The sequence below is a fragment of the Lontra canadensis genome, unplaced genomic scaffold (genome assembly GCF_010015895.1).
Source record: "Lontra canadensis isolate GAN:19392208 unplaced genomic scaffold, GSC_riverotter_1.0 scaffold33, whole genome shotgun sequence".
Classification (NCBI taxonomy): domain Eukaryota; kingdom Metazoa; phylum Chordata; class Mammalia; order Carnivora; family Mustelidae; genus Lontra; species Lontra canadensis.
In genome coordinates, this window is record NW_022631027.1 from 13,340,786 (window position 1) to 13,359,979 (window position 19,194).

A 19,194-nucleotide genomic window follows, 5' to 3' on the forward strand; every position below is an offset into this window, starting at 1 on the left:
AGTGTGTGTAGAGGAAATCGGTACATGTTCTTTTGAGCGAGGAGGTAGCGCTTCTTTTTTAAACTTTATCATTTTTTAAATACAGATGAAGATCCGTCAGTGGTGGAGGGAATGCGGAGTGCTTGAAAGATTTGCTAATAGGAGGCAGGGCCGCAGATCTGAGGTCTTTAAGTGTGTGTGTGTGTGTGTGTGTGTGTGTGTGTGTGTGTATGCGCGCGCGCGCGCCCAAGAGTTTAGGAGAACGTGGGTGAGGGGGCGAGAGAGAGACAGAGAAGAAAAATCTAAGAAGACTTAGTGGGTGCAGAAAAGGGGGCGCCGGCGCATCCTTGCCAGTGAAACCGAAAGAGCGCCCTTCCCGACATCCACTCCCTACTCCACCGTTTCATTCATAAGTTTCTGGTCTGGAGGCCCCGCCCGGCTCCCCTGGGCCCAGAGCCCCGTTTCCTGTACAGCAATTGGAGGACGGCAACAAAGCCTTAGCAACTGGCTCCTAGTGACCCGCGGGGCGCCTGGTAACTGGGGCGCGGGGCCCGCACGGAGAAAGGAGCGGAGCTGTCCCTTTAAGGGATGGCCGCAGAGCCGTGAAAGTGGAGGGGGCTGAGGGAGGGCGGGGAAGACGGTCTGAGGGCGGACCTAGGGGGGAGGAGGAGGAAGAGTTGCTGCTGAAAGGAGGTGGCGAAGGAGGAGCCGGAGCAGCTGCTGCCAGCCGGCGGGCACTAGAGTCCTGCCCGCTGTCGCACGAGTAGCCACGGGCGCGATCGGGGCCAGACGTCTCCTCCTCCATGATCACTTTGGGAGCGGGGGGAAGACTTTGCCCGGCCGTGAGAGCTGGTCTGCGTTTCACTGGCGCGGCGGCAGCGGAGCAGCGGCAGCAGCCGGGTCCGAATCGGAGCGGCCACAGCCTGGGGCGTGTGCGCCCCGCGCGGAGCGGGCTCGGGTTCCCCACGGAATGTCCCCGGGGCGCCCCGCGCGCTGACCCCCCAGCCGCCTCCGCCTTCGGCGCCTGCTGCCTCTCTCGGGCGGGCTCGGTGTTCGGGACTGCAAGCTTCCCGGCTCCTGGGCAGTGGGGAAGCCCCCGGGGGCGGGTGACCTCAGCTGGCCACGACCTAGTCCTCCCCCGTGCGTATCTCGCTTAAGATGGCAGCGGAGTCAGGGGAACTAATCGGGGCTTGCGAGTTCATGAAAGGTGAGCAGCAGCCGCCCCGCATCCTCCAACCCTCCCTCGCCCCCAACTCTTCACTTCTACCCCTACGTCCCAACCGCTGTCTCCGGCTTTCCCCGGGCCCCTGGTGTCCTGCAGCCGCTGCGCGCGCTCTCGTCCCCTCTCCGTACTACCTTCTCCCCGAGGACCCCCTGCTTCCGGCTTCTCTGTCTTTCTTGCGTCCCCGGTTCCCTCTGCAGCTCCCTCGGATGGCCTTCCCTCCCGGTAATGGGACAGCGCCGGGTTCGGTCCGGCTTCTGCACACAGCAGCTGGTGGGGATCCTGCTCCGGTTGATTTTTTCCGTCTCCTTTATCCCGCTCTTGATCGCCTCGGTTTTCGGGACACCCCCCAGTCACACCTCCCTGTCTCTTCCTCCCTTCCTCTTCTTGAAGTCTTCGGAGCTGCAGGCTCGCCTCTCTTCCCCTTCCGCAGCTGCTGGGGTCTGGAGATTTCTGAGCCAAACTTGCATCTCCAGTTCTACGGGTACCCCCAGCTTCTGTCCTCTCCTGCTGGCCTTAAACAGGGGAGATGTGGGAACTCTGCCCCCACCCCCAGCCCCTAGCTGAGTGTCTCAGTTGGGTCCCCTTCTCACCTCTCTGTTGTGCTCTTGGGTCTCTGGGTTTCTGGGAGAGATCAGGTTTCTGCAAGAATTCCACGTGTTACTGGGGTCTTTAAATAATGGGTAGCAGTTATTATTTTGATCTTTCGTTTATTATCACCACTCTCCACGTTCAGCTGCCCTACTTCTCATATATTTTCTCCCGTCTTTTAAACTTGTCTTTCAGATCGGTTATATTTTGCTACTTTAAGGAATAGACCAAAAAGCACTGTAAATACCCACTATTTCTCCATCGATGAGGAGCTGGTCTATGAAAAGTAAGTTTCTATTTTTTTTTTTTTTTCTCAACCTTTTAGCCTGTTGGCTCTTTGGTGAGGGAACCCTATGCACCTTTATGGCAGTTTTATTCACTTACCCCCCCCCCCCAACAAGTGGTGTAAGTAACAATACTATTTTTTAAAGAATCAGGTGCTTGGGGAGAGGTGCAGGCAAAGTTAACATAATATGAACCTGTCAACAGCCCACTCCTTTTAAACCTTTGTCTGTATTAGCTCTTCTTGCCACCACCACAAATTGGAACCTTCTGTTACCTAACACTCCCCAGAGTAGGACCAGGGAGACTCTCTGTCCTTGCTAGCCGCTGTAATTGGCCTGTGAATCAGCCGGGGAGTATTTATGGGGCACCCACAGAGTACAGGGAAGTGTGTGTATTAGGAGCACTTCAGCTTTTCAGTTCACAAGGCTTCTGTTGTCTCGCAGGATGTTTTTGTTTCTGCAGCTCGTTTTTGGAAAGTGGGACACGTTTGGCTGGAGGTAGCTGTACCCAGGTCTTATCTATGAGTAAGGCTTTACCTGTGTGAGAAATTATTGGGTGATTTTCTTTGGCTTCCCCCAAGCTTCAGCCCTTCAAGCTTTCTTTGTCTTTGAGGAAGTGGTATAGGAGTGCTGATTTACTTTCTTTGGTTACTTTGCCTCTGTGGGATTAGGATTTGAGAGTGTAAAATAAGAATAGGGAACTGTTTTCTGTGAAAGGCAATTAATTTACAGGGAAAGGATTACCTTAGTACTTTTAAGGGCAATAAAAATTTAATTAAAGAGAGATAAACCTCCACTCAATAAAAGCAACAGATAATAAAGAAAAGGAAGGCTGAACTGACTTGAGTGTGTTCTCCTTAAAAGAGCTGGTGTTGCAGAGTAGTCCAATATATTTTAACTTAAACATTTTAATTTGACTTTTGTTGTTTAACCAAACATGCAGTTACATGAACAGAGTTTAATGAACCATAGTAAGCTTCCTGGGACTTGTCACCTTAAAAGGGATTTTGGCCGATCTGCCTAAGGATTTGTAGGTACCACCCAGGCATTTGAGGAGTGAAAGTATTCTCCACTTTTAGGAGCATTATCTTTTATTTGAGAGCAAACCATCTTTAACTGTCACTTCACCATAGGGATTCTTGAAACTGGTGTCTTGGGGAATTTCTCCTAGTGGTGCTGGAGGCAGGATGCTTCTTGAATGGCTGAAGGCTGAAGTGGGAATGAAAGAGCCCTTTGCTACTGCTTATGAATGCCCAGAGTTGCTGCGGCAATGAGGTCTAAATCCGTGGTGTCAGATTACAGCTCTGCCCCTAGACAGAATGGAGGACTGCCGGGCCTGCTCCCTGACCAGGGGTACCTGGATGATGTCACTGCTGTTTATTGAGTGTGCACTCTGTTGTTGGCAATGTGCATTGTTGTGGCTTTGTTTTCGTGAGGTTAGGGTTTGGGGACCTCTTTTGCGTCTGAGGGTAGGGACTGTGTATGTGTCATGGTGTTCCATTCTGCAGTGACTGACATGCCGGAGGCTGTTAATATATCACAGAACAAGCTTCCGTCGTTGAGGTCTGAGTTACTTCTTTAGGGATGGCTAAATGGTAGATCTAGCGGGAAATGGCCTTTAACCACTAAACACAGTTGCTGGATGGTTTTTTGATTGTAGTATTGAGCATATGTGAGGAACTGTTTTTGTGTATTTTAATATTGGTATTTTAGGATAGGGTGACAAATCCCATTCCTCTTACATTTATTCTACAGTATTTCTGGTGTCTTATAAAGACTCGCTGGAGAGACCATCCCATTTCTATTATAAGTTTCGATGTCATCTGAAACTATGACGAGGACTCCAGTATGGGCAGAGCATACATTTCTCTTGGTTTGGACTTGCCCAGCTGCCTTGCCACAGCGGTGGCCATGGTTCTGATTAGCTGTGATTCCATCTTTTTTTGTGACCCCCCCCCCCAACATATTACTCATGGCTAGGTGCTGGAGAGTATGGCAATGATGAATGCACATAGGACCTTTGAGGAGCCACAAGCCTATAGGGAGAATGACAGTAGTGCAGTGAGCAGTACAGACAAAGAACTGTCTTCAGGTTAACATAGGCCCTGTGCTAAGAGGAGTTCCCAGGCAGGTGGGAGCACATTTGGTTGAAGTGTTTAGAAAAGAGCTTCCTGGAGGACTTACAGTTGGCTTGAAGGATGGACAGAGTTTTATCAGGAGAGATCCCAGAAACAAGAATAGCAAGGATGAGAAAGGAGGCTCCAGAGTGGGTTTAGGGACTAGTAAGTCCCCCAGTTTACCTGGTATGTATTCAGGTCCCATGGGGGTGTGCAATATGAAGTTGAAAGGTCAGCAGGGTGTAGACTGAATGGTGGGGTGGGGATCTGCTGTTTCATTGGAAGCCTTTGGACTCCTGCATGGTTTTGGGGAAGTCCATGGTATGACCGGATTGGGGCTAATGGCAAATAATGGCAAACATTTACTGAGTGTTTAAATGTATGCTAGGTGCTGTTCTAGGTGTCCCACAACTATTAATCATGAATTCATTTTATTTTCTCAACAATTCCATGAGGCCGGTGCTATTATCATCCTTAGTGTGCAGAGATGATGAGAGTTAGGGTACAGAGAGGTTAGGTAACTTGCCCAAGGTCACAGAATGAAGACGTAGCAGAGCTGGAATTGGAAACCAGACCCTCTGGTTCTGAGATATGTATATCTTCTCTCAAAAAGTTAATATTATAGTATCATCTAAGATGGGTTAGTGGAAGTAGAAGCCCACTTAGAAAAATTCTAGAATGTTCAAGGGGAAGAAATAAAGGCCTAGAGTAGGATTGGTGGCAGTGGTGGTAGAAAGAAGAGGTCTGAATCCATGTGACTGGCAACAGATTAGGTGGGTGAGTTGGGGGTTGCTGAGGCAAAAGAGGCGGCAAAGAAGTCCTTAAGACTACCGTGGTCCCAGGGAGCCTGCCGGGGCCATTCACTGAGCAAGAAGTAGTGTGGAAGAATTGGGATTAATGGGGACATCTGGCATTCCATTTTGATCATGTTGAATTTAAGGAATTTAAGGGCCATTGCGTAGACTTGATGTTCTTAAATTTGGGGAGTTTTCCCCAAAGGGTTGATAAAACTGCGAGAATGATGTGATTTGGGGGAAGACAGAGGAGATGTCAAGGTCCATATTTCACAGGCAGGGCTAGGAAGAGAGAAGCAAGGGAAGGAAGAGGAAATAAATAGAGAAAGAGGTGGACAAACAGTGGAGAGAGAGAAGAAAAGAAAGAGGGACAGAGGCCTGGGAATTCATCTTGTCAGCGCTGCTTCTTTGGGAAGTGTAGGATGAGAGATTCTACAAAGCCCCTGGAAGCATGTATAGTAACCTGTGTTCTCTCTGTGGAGGATGTCCTGTGGGGAGAAAAGTCTTGACCATCAAATCATACTGTACACCTCTCCAGGGAAAGGAGTGTGTTTACATACATTATCACACAGGCCTTGTACAGCCTTATAACTGTGTACTTACTCACTGAACGTATAAATGAAATGCCACCTCTCTGGCTAAATTATCACCTTGGAAATGCAACTATTATTTTTGAATCAGGAAGTAGACTCTAAACATTAGGCTGTCAGTCCTCTGGATGCAGCTGTGTTTTGCACAGGTGTTTAGTTAGTTCTAAGAGGAATGATAGCGCTCACTATCATTGTAATGGCAACCTTCTGAGAAGCCGGTGGAGAAAATTTAACAGAGTGGCACCATGAGGTGAGGTGATTTATTAGAAATGAAAGTCTGAATTTTCTGTGTGATTTTAATACAGAATTTATCACCTTAATATAAGGGCCTGAGCAGTTTTAGTAAAATATGGTTGATAAGAAAGCCATACATTTATCCTTGAGTTGTGATTTCACAGATCAGGATTAAAATCAGAGTATAGGCTAACACACCCATGGGACAAAAATAGCCCCATAAAAAGGGAGCCTTTCAAAGATTTATCTGTATTTGATTAAGCTACAAATAACACGCAGCTCTCCAGAAAGGATAATTCTTTGGTTTTGGAATGGGGCCCTGTAATCCAAATAGAGGCTTACTTTTTATAACTTGGCTCACATATTTTTGGCTCAAAAGTTAGGGAGATGAAATATGTTAATTGTTGTAACCTTTGTATGCCCCTCCTGACTATGATGATGGGAACAGGGTTGGATGTTAACACATGGAAAGCCAGTTTGCTGTGAAGGATAGTGTAGAGGGTCTCCATTTCCAGCCTTGTCCACTTTTATCTCTCCTCTCACTATGTTTGCAAAGGGAAGGTATTGAAAATGCAGGAGAGAACTTTTCATGGACATACTCTGGGGACTGAATATTAAGCAGTTTCCGAAGTGACTTGAAGCATTTCACCCACTGTTTTAGTATGGAAGAATGAGCAGCCTCTAATGAGGACTAATTAGCTCAATTGAAGATTTAAATAATTTAAAATGTTCAATTTTCATTTAAACTCTATTAAGCACCCTGATATTAATGCAACCAGGGATTCTTTGGTAAATAATATATAGAAGAATGATAAGAATAGTCTGTAGAAGAGGTATGAGTCAGAATGTGGATTAGGACATCCTTGAGAGAAATAGAGAAAAACTTCCCTTGCCTGGAAATATGTGTGGGAATGGAGTGAGAAGGAACCCTTTTTATTTTTGATTTTTGTTTTCAATTTAGTATGTGGCAGGGGTGCCTGGGTGGCACAGTCCTTTGGGTGACCGACTCTTGGTTTTGGCTTGTGTTGTGATCTCAGGGTCATGAGCTCAAGCCCCTTTTCAGTTCCTTGCTCAGAGGGGAGATGGGTGGAATTTCTCTCTCTCCCTCTGCCTCTGCCCCTCCTGCTCATGCTCTCTCTCTCTCTAAAATAAACAAATCTAAAATATTTCAAATAATATGGCAAGTAGGTTAATTTAATGGAAAGGCTAATGCTTTTTATGGACATGCTCAAATATATGATCTTATAGCATCTTAGGGCCATCATTTGGTACCCCAGTTCTCATTATCAGTTGCTATGATAGTGAAAGAAGAGGAGATATAGTTGAATTTTGGAATAAAAAGCAAATCATAACAATAGCTTACATTTATAGTCCCGTGCCAGGTAGTGTTCTTGTGCTCTGTATGCATTCACTCAGGCTTCAGAAGAACCCTGGGAGTTAGGTGCCATTATTATGACCATTTTACAGATGAGAAAGCTGAGGCTCAGAGGTCACTGAGCTGGTAGTTAAGTTGTTGAGCTGGGATTCAGGCTGTGGGTAATTGGCCCTGGAGTTCATGATCTTAGGCTTCTAGCAAGTTCCCAGTTGTCTAGAGCCGGAGGCTGGTGGGGAGGGTACAGAAGCACTTCGCCCCTCCCTGGCAGGCCTGGCCCTTCTAATTTGAGCGGCGATGGCTTTGGTTAGAAGCGAGCTGCTGAGAGTGTGGGCACCAACTTTATGTCTAGGCCGTATCTAGGAATGTGTGCTGGTAATGAAAATGATTTTTCCACTTCCACTTTTGTGGGTGTAATTTTGCTTTTTTTTTTTTCCCCTTTCAGTGGACTAAATAAATTAATAAATAAATTGAATTAATTATCATTCTATATTAATAGGATGGATGAAAACAAAAGAAGCCCAGCTTCTGAAAACTTCTTTTGCAGGCTGTCTAGTGAAATGTTGTTGCTTCTTAACTGTTGTAACTTAAGATATAATCGTTTCTATATAGAATTCTCCTAAAAACTCAGAAAGAAAACTCTTTAGCTTTAAAAGATGACGTGTTTACCCCTTTCTTCTCCCTTTCTCCTTTCTTCCATCCTAACCTTGCAAAAATAACCCAGCAGTGTTCAGTGCTACTTTTTCTCCTCCTCTGTTTTGAACATGTAAGTTTTAGGTGTGTATGTATGTGTGTGTGTATATATATAACCACCAAGAGTACCACATAGTATATGTGATGAGGAAATGCACATTTCTGTGTATACACGAACCAGCCAGTTCTAAATTTAGTGGCATACTAGAGTCAAATTTTACTTTCTAGGTATTGATTTAATTAAATACTTGCTGTGCACTGGTGGTGCAGTCTGTTGGGCGGCCAACTCTTGGTTTCAGCTCAGGTCGTGATCTGAGGGTCATGGGATTGAGTCCTGAGTCAGGCTTCCCGCTCAGTGTGGAGTCTGCTTGAGTTTTTCTCTCCTTCTGCCCCTCTCTCCTGAGTGTGCGCTCTCTTTAGAATAAATAAATAAATCATTAAAAACATACTTGCTGTTTTGACTTATTAAACCTTCATTGTGGGTAGTCTATCTCTAATCTTCATAAGGACAAATTACGATTCAGTTCTTTCAATTTGCTTGAGATGAGCCTGACAAAAACACAAAATTTAACCAAGGTGCTACAGACTCAGTTAAAACTCAGTGCAGTCTTAATCAGGCAGCCTGACAGAGGGATCTAAATGGGCTGTCGGAGTGTCCAATGGGGAGCTGTCTGCCGTCCAAGTTCTTTCGATGCCAAATCACCATGGGGCGGCTTCATTATTTTGTTTGAAGTAGATTCCTAAGACATCAGATGTTCTCATTTGTAAGTTCATAAACACATTCCAAAGCCCAAAGCAAATGACTTTTACTTACCCACAGCTTTAATACACCTTTGTGCTTAAAAGAAAAGGAAGAGAAAAAAGACCCTTGACGCATTTTCATAGGAAGTGAAAAAAACGAAACTTAAAACTTAGAAATGATTGGAAATTGCTGGAGAAGGAACCACCATTTAGGTGAGCTAGCTTTCAGTGTGGATTCTGTGCTAAAGCTTTGGGAGTACACAAATACATAAGGCAGTGAATACAAACACAGTGAAGGGCAAAATACGGCAAAATCTGCAAAGGTATTTTTTAGGAATCCAAGAGACATGGAGATTATTACCGCCCAGGGTGATAACAACTTCATAGAGGGGTTTGAACTCGCTTTTGAAGGGCACAGAAGAGCAGAGTGTATTTTACCATCTCTGTGAGGACATGTACTACCTGTTTTTGTTTACCATTGTATCCCTACAACCCAGCACGGTGCCTGACGCACAGCTGGTGCTCAAGAAATTTTAGCTGAATGAATGAAAGAGCAGAAGAGGAAGGAAAGAAAGTAGAGATTCCAGTGTTTGGAGTTAGCAAGATTCTCTTAGGTGAGGCAAAATGTTTGAATGCATGGAGGTCCCAGGTGGGGCTGGACACATAGTTGGAGACTACATGATAGAAAGCCGTTTGGACCTCTGTTGTGCGGGTTTATCAGTGGCAGAGAGCTCTGGTTTCGGCTGGGAAGTGGGGGTCTGGTTAGGCTGTGGGAGGACTGGATTAGGGTTGTAGCAGTGGCAACAGAAAGGCCAGAGGGAGAACAGGGTGAAGAAGCTAGAAGGGATGGATTGACTGTATTTGGGATTGACCAGGTCAGGGATGGGGGTGAGGAATTGAACATGTAAATTCAAGGTTTCTGGTCTGTATGACTGGGACGAAGAGATACATTATAGCAGGCAATTTATGTAAATCAGAGAAAGGTTTGCCTTTTTAGTGCTTGGTTTTGTTTTGGGGATAGGGAAAGGAAGTAAAAAGGGGGGTTTATAATGAAAATAAAAGGAGGAATCTTTGTCTTTTGTGAACTTTAAGGAGAAAACAGACAACACTTGCTCAGGAGTTTTAGATATTTACTTGTTTAAAAACTGAGAAGGTGGATGGGACAGTGATCTGAAGTTCCTTTCTGACTCCCTGATTTGAACTGGGCTTTCTAAGCTATGTGTCAAATTCATTGTTTCTTTAAAAACAAACAAACAAAAAAAACAACTTTTTTTGAGCTTTACTTTGAATTTACCTAAAAAGAACTTGAGTTTTGTTAATCATCTAAGTACTTCCAGGACCACCAGAGAATCAGATGTTGAATGAGAACCATCAAAATATCACCTTATTTATTGAAAGTATGTACTGTTTATTTCTGGTTCTGACAACTTGGAAACATCTGGTGAATGATCACAGTTATTTGTAATTGATAGTGAGTTCCTTTATAAGAAATAGTGTGTGTGAATTATAGTTTTTGAATAAAATGTGTTTTTTTTTTTAAAGATTTTATTTATTTGAGAGAGAGAGAGAACGAGCAGTGGGAAGGGCAGAGGGAGAGAGAGAAAGAGAGAAGCAGACTCCCTGATGATGTAGGGCTCCATCCCAGGACCCTGGGATCATGACCTGAGCTGAAGGCAGAGGCTTAACCAACTCAGAGCCCCTGAATAAAATGTTTCATGTATTAATCTATACACTTTAATATTTTGGTCTTAAAGATGTTCACATCCTATTGATGAGGAATTTGCTGGTTTGGACTTGTTCTTTGGTTATAAAATTTAATTTTGTTTTGGAGAACCAGGAAAGATGGTTTATTTCACATTTGTTCTCCTTGATGGGTATGTTCTAATAATGCATTTATCTGGTTGTGTTTGGGAATGTGGCATTCCAGGGAGGCAGCTCTTACAAGTGAGTTGGGAAATCACATCTTGAAATATGAAAGCAGTTTTATAATTTGTGGAACTTTTCTAAGGTGAGTCTGCATTTCCGCCTTCTTGAAGAGTTTACTGCTTATGATTTACCTTTTGTTTTTCTGTAATACTCAGACTCTATTACTACAAGTTCATTGGTTGTACAGTTTCACTGTAATTCAGGGATGGTTTTAGCTGCTTCTAAGGAATGAAGGGCTCTCTGTTTATGTAGCAGATGGTGCCTGTTTGCTAAACATCTTGTTATCTTTTAGTGGTTTTAATTTATTCAGTCAGTTTTTATTGATAGCTAACTACTAGGAGTTGAGTACGTTTTAGGTGCTGCTTACTATTGGGTTAGCTTTTGACATTACTGTCAGTGTAGCCGCCCCAATTGCTTCCTCCTCCATATGGTCTTATGAGTCTAATATACTATGAACGTAGAAACCAGACATCATATTTTATTGGCCTTTGGTACAAAATAAGACTAAATAGACCCTGTGTGAGAGTGGAACTTTCTTATAAACACAGCTAAAGGGTGTGGATTTTGGGGCACCTGTGTGGCTCAGTCGGTTAAGCATCTTCCTTCGGCCCAGGTCATGATCCTACGGTTCTGGGATCTAGCCCCATATTGGGCTCTCTGCTCAGCAGGGAGTTGTCTTCTTCTCCCTCTTTCTCGGTGCTCTCTCTCCCTCTCTCAAATAAATAAATAAAATCTTAAAAAAAAAAGGGCATGGATTTTGTGGCAGGCTTTAGAAGAAACAATATGACTTTGTTTATTGGCTCACTTACAATTCTCATTTTTATTCCAGATTGGGATTTCTGAATTAGGGATCCTTGAATAACTGATTTATTTATTCATTCATTTTTTTCCTCCCTCCCTCCCTCTCTTGTTCCTTCCTTCCTTCCTTCCTCTTCCCTCCCTACCCCTCCTTCCTCCCTCCTTCCCTCCCTCTCTTTCTTTCTTTGCCTGCCTGCCTGCCAGCCAGAGGGGGAGAAGGGGGTAGGGGCAGAGGGAAAGGGAGAGAGAGAATCTCAAGCAGGCTCCATGCTTGGTGCAGAGTTGAATATGGGGCTCAATCTCATGACCCTGAGATCATGACCTGAGTTGAAATCAAGAGTCAGCTGCTTAACTGACTGAGCCACCCAGGTGCCCCAAATAACTGATTTCTTACTATATACATTTCTCTTTGTTTTAAGAGGGCATGGTATTGATACAGCATTTACATTAGTCTTGGTAGTTAGTTATTGATTCTCTGCAGCTGGATTAGTCTGAAATGTTAAAGACTTTTTTTTTTTTTTTCCTTAATGTGAGATAAAAAGGTTTTAAAAAGGCCTCTTCTAGGAAGCTGTGAATGATGGGCTTGTAAAAGAGTGCCTTTCCTGTTCTGATAGCCCCTAACTAGGGTCCGACTTTGCACCTGTTTCACAAGCCCCACAGCAGATTGGCTGCAGCTCTAGAAAACCCGAAAATAAAGGCTTAGGATGATTTAATGGGCAAAGCTCTCAGAACTGAAGGGGCTGCTAAGACAAAAGGAATTGAGGTGATGTATAGTCAGGGTAAATCTTTTCAGACTGGGGGTTACTTCTGGAGCAGGCCACCTGGGGAGCAAGCCCGTGATAAAGATACAGGCTGAAGGGGGGTGGTGGGGCTGGACTCTAGACCTTTCCCAGCAGTAGAGAGGTGGGCCATCCTGCTGTTCTCCTTCCCCTTTACCGCGTTTACGTCTTAGGTCATTTTTGTTAATTTTGTCCAGTTAGTTTTATTATGTGACCATTGATAAATAAAATATAATACCTGATATCTCTCCCCACATTAATCTGGTGTATGGCTTAGAAGGATTAAATGGAAATAGGCAGGGTTTTGGCAGATGAACCAACCACATCTCAGTCTTTCATTCCTTACTCAGTCACTTCTGTGCCAGGTGCTAGGGAGGTAACATGACAGTGAGCACATTCGAACTCAGCTCCAGGTTCCTGGAGCTTCTATGGTGCAGTGGGCGATAGGGAGGATATTGGTCAAATATTCAGACATAGGATTATTTGTAAGTACTCTGAAGGAAAGATCCAAGAAGCACATGACAATGGAGCCTGGCCTGTGGGGGTGGGGTGGGAGCGTGGGGCGATGTGTGAAGTGGGGTGAGGCCGAGGTGGGTGTGGGATCAGGGAAGAAGTCTCTGAGGAAGTGTGAGTAGAGCTGACACCTAAAGGGTAGGTAGAAGTTTATTAGGCCTGGGAGGGTGAATGTGCTAACGGCCTGAGGCAGGGACTAAAAGGAATAGCTTGGCTGGAGCTTACTAGTATTAAAAGCAGGAAGATGAAGCCCCAAAGAGAGAGAGAGAGGTAGGGGCTGCACCAGCCTGGGCCTCACAGGCAAGTATGAAGGTTTTGCTTTTAATTCCAAGTGTTTAGAGGGGTAATATGATCTTCACTGGGTTATAGAGTAATTGTTTTCCTTTCCTTTTATTTTTTTTAAAGATTTTATTTATTTATTATTTGAGAGAGAGAGAGAGAGAGATAGAATAGGAGGAGGGGCAGAGGGAGAAGCAGACTCCCTTGCACATTCGGTCTTAAAGAGCAGAGAGCCTGACGTGGGACTCGATCCCAGGACCCTGGGATCATGACCCGAGCCGAGGCAGACACTTAACCGACTGAGCTGTCCAGGAGTCCAGTTATTTTCCTTTTCAAGGCCTTAGTTGCTTTATGAAATGTGAGGAGGGTACATTCTGTCTTCTATCAAAGCTGTGAGTATGCTGTCTGCATAGTCCTCTCTCCCTCAATATCTGCCATTGAATAAAGAGGTTAACTTATACTGCTTGAGAATGTTTCTGTGGGAGTGAATTTTAATTTTGCCAGTGCATTCCTGAAGAAATCTCCTCTTGTTTTTATTACTGTGAGCCTCAGAGGGGGTTTTCATTAATTGACTTGCTCCAAAGAGGGAAGTCACAGAATGACTGGAAGTTTCTTCCAGTCATTTTTTCTTCTGATGCTGCAAGTTTCCTTGATACCATCTAGTCTGTTGTTTGGCTTTAAGGCAAAGTGGCAACACTAACCTATTTTACAGCAGCAGCAAGGGCTTGTTCCTTGCCCCAGGGAGGGAAGGTACTAAGCGGAGAAAACTTCCTCATATTTCCGGTGTTGTGGACTTTTCTAAAAACCTAGAATAATGTACCAAAGACCAGGAGTCAGAGTCGATACTGGCGTTCTCCCCTTCCTTTATGATCTCAACAGATGTCAAACTTCATGCAGGCAAATAAATGGTAATGAGATCAAGCTTCCTATCTTATGAAGCCACTTTGTGGTCTGTGGGTTTGTTCCCCAGCTGTGCAGAAAGCCTAGTGAATTTCAGGGAGGAAACTGAGGTTCTTCCCCTTCTTTGAGGAGATATTCTGAAGGAAATGCCTTTGTACTCAGACTCAACACACTGGGAGGGTGGAATGCATCTATTAGGGCCTGTAGCCCTTGGGAAACATGTGAACTGTTGAATGGGTTTGTTCAATATGTATAACTTGAGTCATAGACTCTTTTTTCTTTTTTTAAAGATTTTATTTATTTATTTTTGGAGAGAGAGTGCAAGTGAAAAAGAACATGAGCAGAGGGGAGGGGGAGGGACAGAGGGAGAGGGAAAGGAGAGGGAGAAGCCGACTCCCTGATAGCAGCCTGATAAGGGACTTGATCCCAGGACCCTGGGATTATGACCTGAGCAGAAGGCAGATGCTTAGCCAACTGAGCCACCCAGATGCCCTAGAATCTTAGATTCTTTAAACTCTAGTATATATGCATACACACACACACACAGATTATATATTATATCTAATAGCCTATAATGTATATAATAACTAGAAAGCTGATATATGATATGATATGATATGATAAAACATTTGGAAAGAACTTTAGAAGCCTTAATTCAGCAGCTTCATCTGAGATGAGGATGTGGAGTCCCATAAGGCACCAGCCCAGAGACACCGAGGGATCAAATTGGGATTCGAACCCCTTACTTCCCAGTGGTCTTTAGTTTTATATCAGACTTTATATGACTGACATGGAGCTGGGGAGTTTCTCCCATGTGCCATCTCTCTTCCCTGGAAGTCAATGTCAGTGTGTGGTTTGTGATGCCATAAGGGCTTGAATGTAAGCCTTGAGTTATAAGGGCTTCGCGGTGTACTTTGATCTTAGATTAGTGTTTGCTGAGCAGTTGAAGCCTTTTTGAAATTTGATTATTATGAGTTTCAGCCATATTAAGAACTTCATCATCTCACTGGAGGGGTGTGGATAATATTCCAGTTATAGGGAAAATATTAGGTGGTGTGTAGAGCCCATGGGCTGCACTGATTAATGTCACCAAAATTTTATACATATTCACACATATATATAATCTCACTGTACTTTGGATGTACTTACTGTATATAATCTCATATCTCACTGTACTTATGCTACTCAGCATTTATCACACTGTGATAATGTTTACTTGTCTTTTCATTAGTTGGTGAGCTCCTTTTAAGTAGGGAATAGCAGTCTGCAGGCTTTCAGTAAATATTTGAGTGAGTGAGTGAATGAATAGACAAAAACTGTCAGCAGTGCTGGTAAAAAATTGAAGAGTTGGTATGCCTTACAATAATCTTATGGAATTTTTCGATCCTATTTATAAAGAAGTTAAACAGTTTTTGTTGTGGGGGCACCTGGGGGCACCTGGGTGAGCATCTGACTCTTGGTTTTGGCTCAGGTCATGATCTTAAGGTTGTGAGATTGAGCCCCACATTGGGCTTCACATTCAGTGTGGAGTGTCTGCTCAAGATGATCTCTCCCTCTCCCTCCCCTCTTGCCCCTCTCCCAAATAAATAAAATTAAAAATTTTTTTTTGCATTGTCAGTACTCTGATGAATATACTAACTTACAGTGTCTTGCCCAGAGTAGGTGGTCACAAACTTTGTTGAATGAATGAGTGCTGCTTGGAACATGGCTTATCTTTTTGCTGAGGAGTTGAAAATTTTTAGATGAATCTTCTGATACATAGAATAAGATACGATAGTGCTTTAAGGAACGGTTTCTCTGAGAATGGACCCACTTAAATTAGAGTTTGTTTGAAAAACCCAACACAAAATAATTATATGTCATATACTTCATAAGTCTATGAGAAGAGTTAGACATTTTGGGTATAATCAAAGGGCTTCTAGGCCCAATTTATATTTTACTTCACATCTGTAGGGCCAGCACTGTGGATGTTAGGTGACTGTGTGGGTATTGGGTGACCCTGTGGGCAGTGGATGATCCTGGTAAATGATTGCTCTGATCTTGGGCTCCCATTTCTTTTTTCTTCCCAGAAGGAGATGACTCTCTCTTCCCTACTTGCAAGACTCCAATTCTTTTAACTTCTTTCCTTTTGAAACGGGAAAGAATTTGATTTTAGCTATTTATACTTACCAAATAAAAGACAGATTGACTGATTTTTACTGAATAATTCATGAGTTTCATTCTGGTTCTTGACCCATAATTTGCCAATTTACAAGGGAAAATTTACAAATAGATAAGAGAGATTAATTTGTTGGTTTGTTCCTTCATTGCTTTGGAGGGAAAGCTGAAGGTATCTGAAATAATCAAATAATATATCCACGGTTTTCCCTGCCCAAATGAGCCCAAATGAGCCCAAATGAGACCAGATTACCCCCCCCTCCCCTACCCAAGAAAAAGTGGTAACCATTGCTTGACTGTGGCTCTGGAGGGCTCTTCCTGGGAATTGCCAGAATGGAGAAGACTCTATCTAGTGTCATTGACTTCAGGCTTAGGAGTCCGCTCTGTCCTCAGGTTTTTCTTTCTTACATCTCTGCAGGGCTCATCTCTGCCATTTTCCCTCCTCTTTCACTTTCCCTGGGTTGATGACTTCTATTTCTTCTCTTCTACCCTGAGCCCAACTTCTTCATTCTCCTGCCTTGCTTACAAGTTGCCCAAGTACATATTTTATACTCTCTAACACATTTGATTTATTTCAATTGATACCAATTGGTTTTTGTATTTTAATATTTCTCTCTAGTAATGGTCTGGCTTATTAAATGTGTTTCCATTTTCCCCCACCTCGGGTGAGGAGGATTCTTATAAAGAAGCACGTTGTTGCTAGGTATTTACCCCAAAAATACAAAATACTAATTCACAGGGATATGTGCACCCCAGTGCTTACAGCAACATTACCTACAATAGCCAAGATATGGAAATAGCCCAAGTGTCTGTTGATGAATGGATAAAGAAGGTGTGTGTGTGTCTACACACACACACACACAGGAATATTACTCAGCCATAAAAAGAATGGAATCTTGCTACTTGCAATGACATGCGTAGAGCTAGAGACTATAGCCAAATAAGTCAGAGAAAGACAAATACCATATGATTTCATTCATATGTGGAATTTAAGAAACAAAGCAAGTGAGCAAAGAGAAAAAAAAGAGAGAGTGAGAGAGAGAGAGAGGGAGAGAGGCAATCCAAGAAAACAGACCCTTAACTCTAGAGAACATACTGTGGAACCATAGAGAACAAACTGCTGGTTACCAGAGAGGAGATGGGCAGGAGGATGGGTGAAATAGGTGACAGGGATTAAGGAGAGCATTTGTGATGAGCAGCAGGTATTGTATGGAAATGTTGAGTCACTATATTGTACACCTCAAACCTAATACTCTCTGTTAACTAACTGGAATTTAAATAAAAAAGTAAAGAAAAAAAAAGAAGCTTGTTGTTGGAAGGCGTGTTCTTTATTCATGGTGCTTTATTGTATCAAAGTTGGTGATAACCCAGAACAGTGTGAGCAGCCATGACCATTTTCCCCCAATGATCTTGACATTTTCAAAATGTATTTAGCCAGTAAGAAAACAATATAAAAACATAAAACTCTATTATTATAAATACATATATATTCTTAGAAATGCCAACACTTATGAGGAAGGAATATATAAAATGACCTTAAGGTAGAGTTTGTTGGCTTTGTATTTGCCTGCAACAATTCTGATTTTTTTTTTCTAAGGTTTTATTTATTTATTTGACAGACAGAGATCACAATTAGGCCGAGAGGCACGCAAAGAGAGAGGGGAGGAAGCAGGGTCCCTGCCAAGCAAAATGCCCGATGCGGGGCTCGATCCCAAGACCCTGGGATCATGACCCAAGCTGAAGGCAGAGGCCCTAACCTACTGAGCCACCCAGGTGCCCCAACAATTCTGACTTTTAAAGACCTGTTTTAAATTGCTTTTGGCTGTGCAAAGGTTTTGACTCCATTTCTTAGTATGACTTGAGGCTCATTTCCCTTTTTGTGAAATATGAAAGCTGGCCCACTTAGCTTTAAGATCTTGTGATGTGGGAAACTCTGGGTTCAGGTTGCTTTTCATCTACCCTTTACTTGGTGTCGTGGTCAAGATGCAGGTGTAGCGTCTTCGGTGTAGCTGTCTGATGCTCTTCCCGCAGCTTGTTTCTTTGAGGGACAGTAGAGGAGAATGGGTCCAGGATCCCTTCTATTTCTCTCCTCCCCTGCTCTAGGTCTCTAATTGTCTTTTTGGAAATATGACGACCTTGAACAAAAGGGGAGAGGAATTCCCAGAGCCTAATTTCACTGTTGGGAGCATGTGAGCCTCTGAAGGGGAAGGACCTCAATTTCTTCAAAGACTTTATCCTTACCTCACTCAGGTTCCTTGGCAATTTCTCTAGTGTTTTATACTTATTTTTGTTCTCCTCTTATCTTTTTATCTTGATTGGTGTTTTCTGTCATTGCAGAACATTGTCTATATTTTCATTTTCCAAATCAGTAGCCATTGCTACATGTAGTTTTTGAATGCTTGAAATGGGTTACTTAATATGATGGGAGAACTGAATTTTTATTTTATTTAACTTTAATATTAATTAAAATTTTTTTATTTGAATATAGTTGACACAATATTCCATTAGTTTTAGGTGTACAACATAGTGATTCAACATCTCTATACGTTATGCTACAGTCACCACAAATTTGCTACTGTCAGTCACCATACAACACTTTTACAGTACCGTTGACTATTTTCCCTGTGTTGAAGCTTATATCCCCATGACTTATTCATTCCATAACTGGAAGCCTGTATCTCCCACCCCTCTTCACCCATTTTGTTTGCTCTCTGGTTCTGCTTTGTGTTTGTTTATTCATTTGCTTTTTTAGATTCCACATATGAGTACAGTCATATGGTATTTGTCTTTCTCAATCTGACTTACTCCACTTAACATTATACCCTCTAGGTCCATCCATGTCGTCACATATGGTGTGATCTCATCCTTTCTTATGGCTGAGTAATATTCCTGTGTGTGTGTGTGTGTGTGTGTGTGTGTGTCCATACACACCACTTCTTCTTTATTCATTCATCTATGTGTGTACACTTGTGTTGGTCCCATATCTTAGCTGTTGTAAATAATGCTGTGATAGAAATAGGGTGTATAACTTTAATTAATTTAAATTTAAATAGCCACAGGTGGCTATTGGCTACCATGTTGGAGAGTACAGATCAACTTAAGGACATGGTTTGTATTTGATGTACTTTTTCTTGTCTTATTGGAGTATACTAGTTTACTTATCTGATGCTTGGTGAAACAGGTGTGTTTTTTAACCATATTGCTTCCAAAAGTACAGGTGGCTAA

At 43.1% G+C, this 19,194-nt stretch overlaps 1 protein-coding gene across 4 annotated transcripts in view; it reads left to right on the top strand.

Annotated features, from left to right (window-relative positions):
• Positions 1 to 558: 558 nt before the first annotated feature.
• The window catches only part of CDC14A (cell division cycle 14A), a 170,507-nt gene continuing 151,871 nt past the window's right edge, over positions 559 to 19,194 (top strand). For 2 of the 4 annotated variants that reach the window (XR_004383809.1, XR_004383810.1), the window contains exons 1-2: positions 568 to 1,186; positions 1,988 to 2,078. Coding sequence is in view for 1 of the 4 variants with exons in the window: in XM_032867221.1 (XP_032723112.1) it covers positions 1,138 to 1,186; positions 1,988 to 2,078 (140 nt within the window). In the remaining 3 variants the exon portion in view is untranslated. Of the gene's footprint in view, positions 1,187 to 1,987; positions 2,079 to 19,194 lie in introns of all 4 variants that reach the window. The other 2 variants (XR_004383811.1, XM_032867221.1) reach the window with 2 other exon arrangements.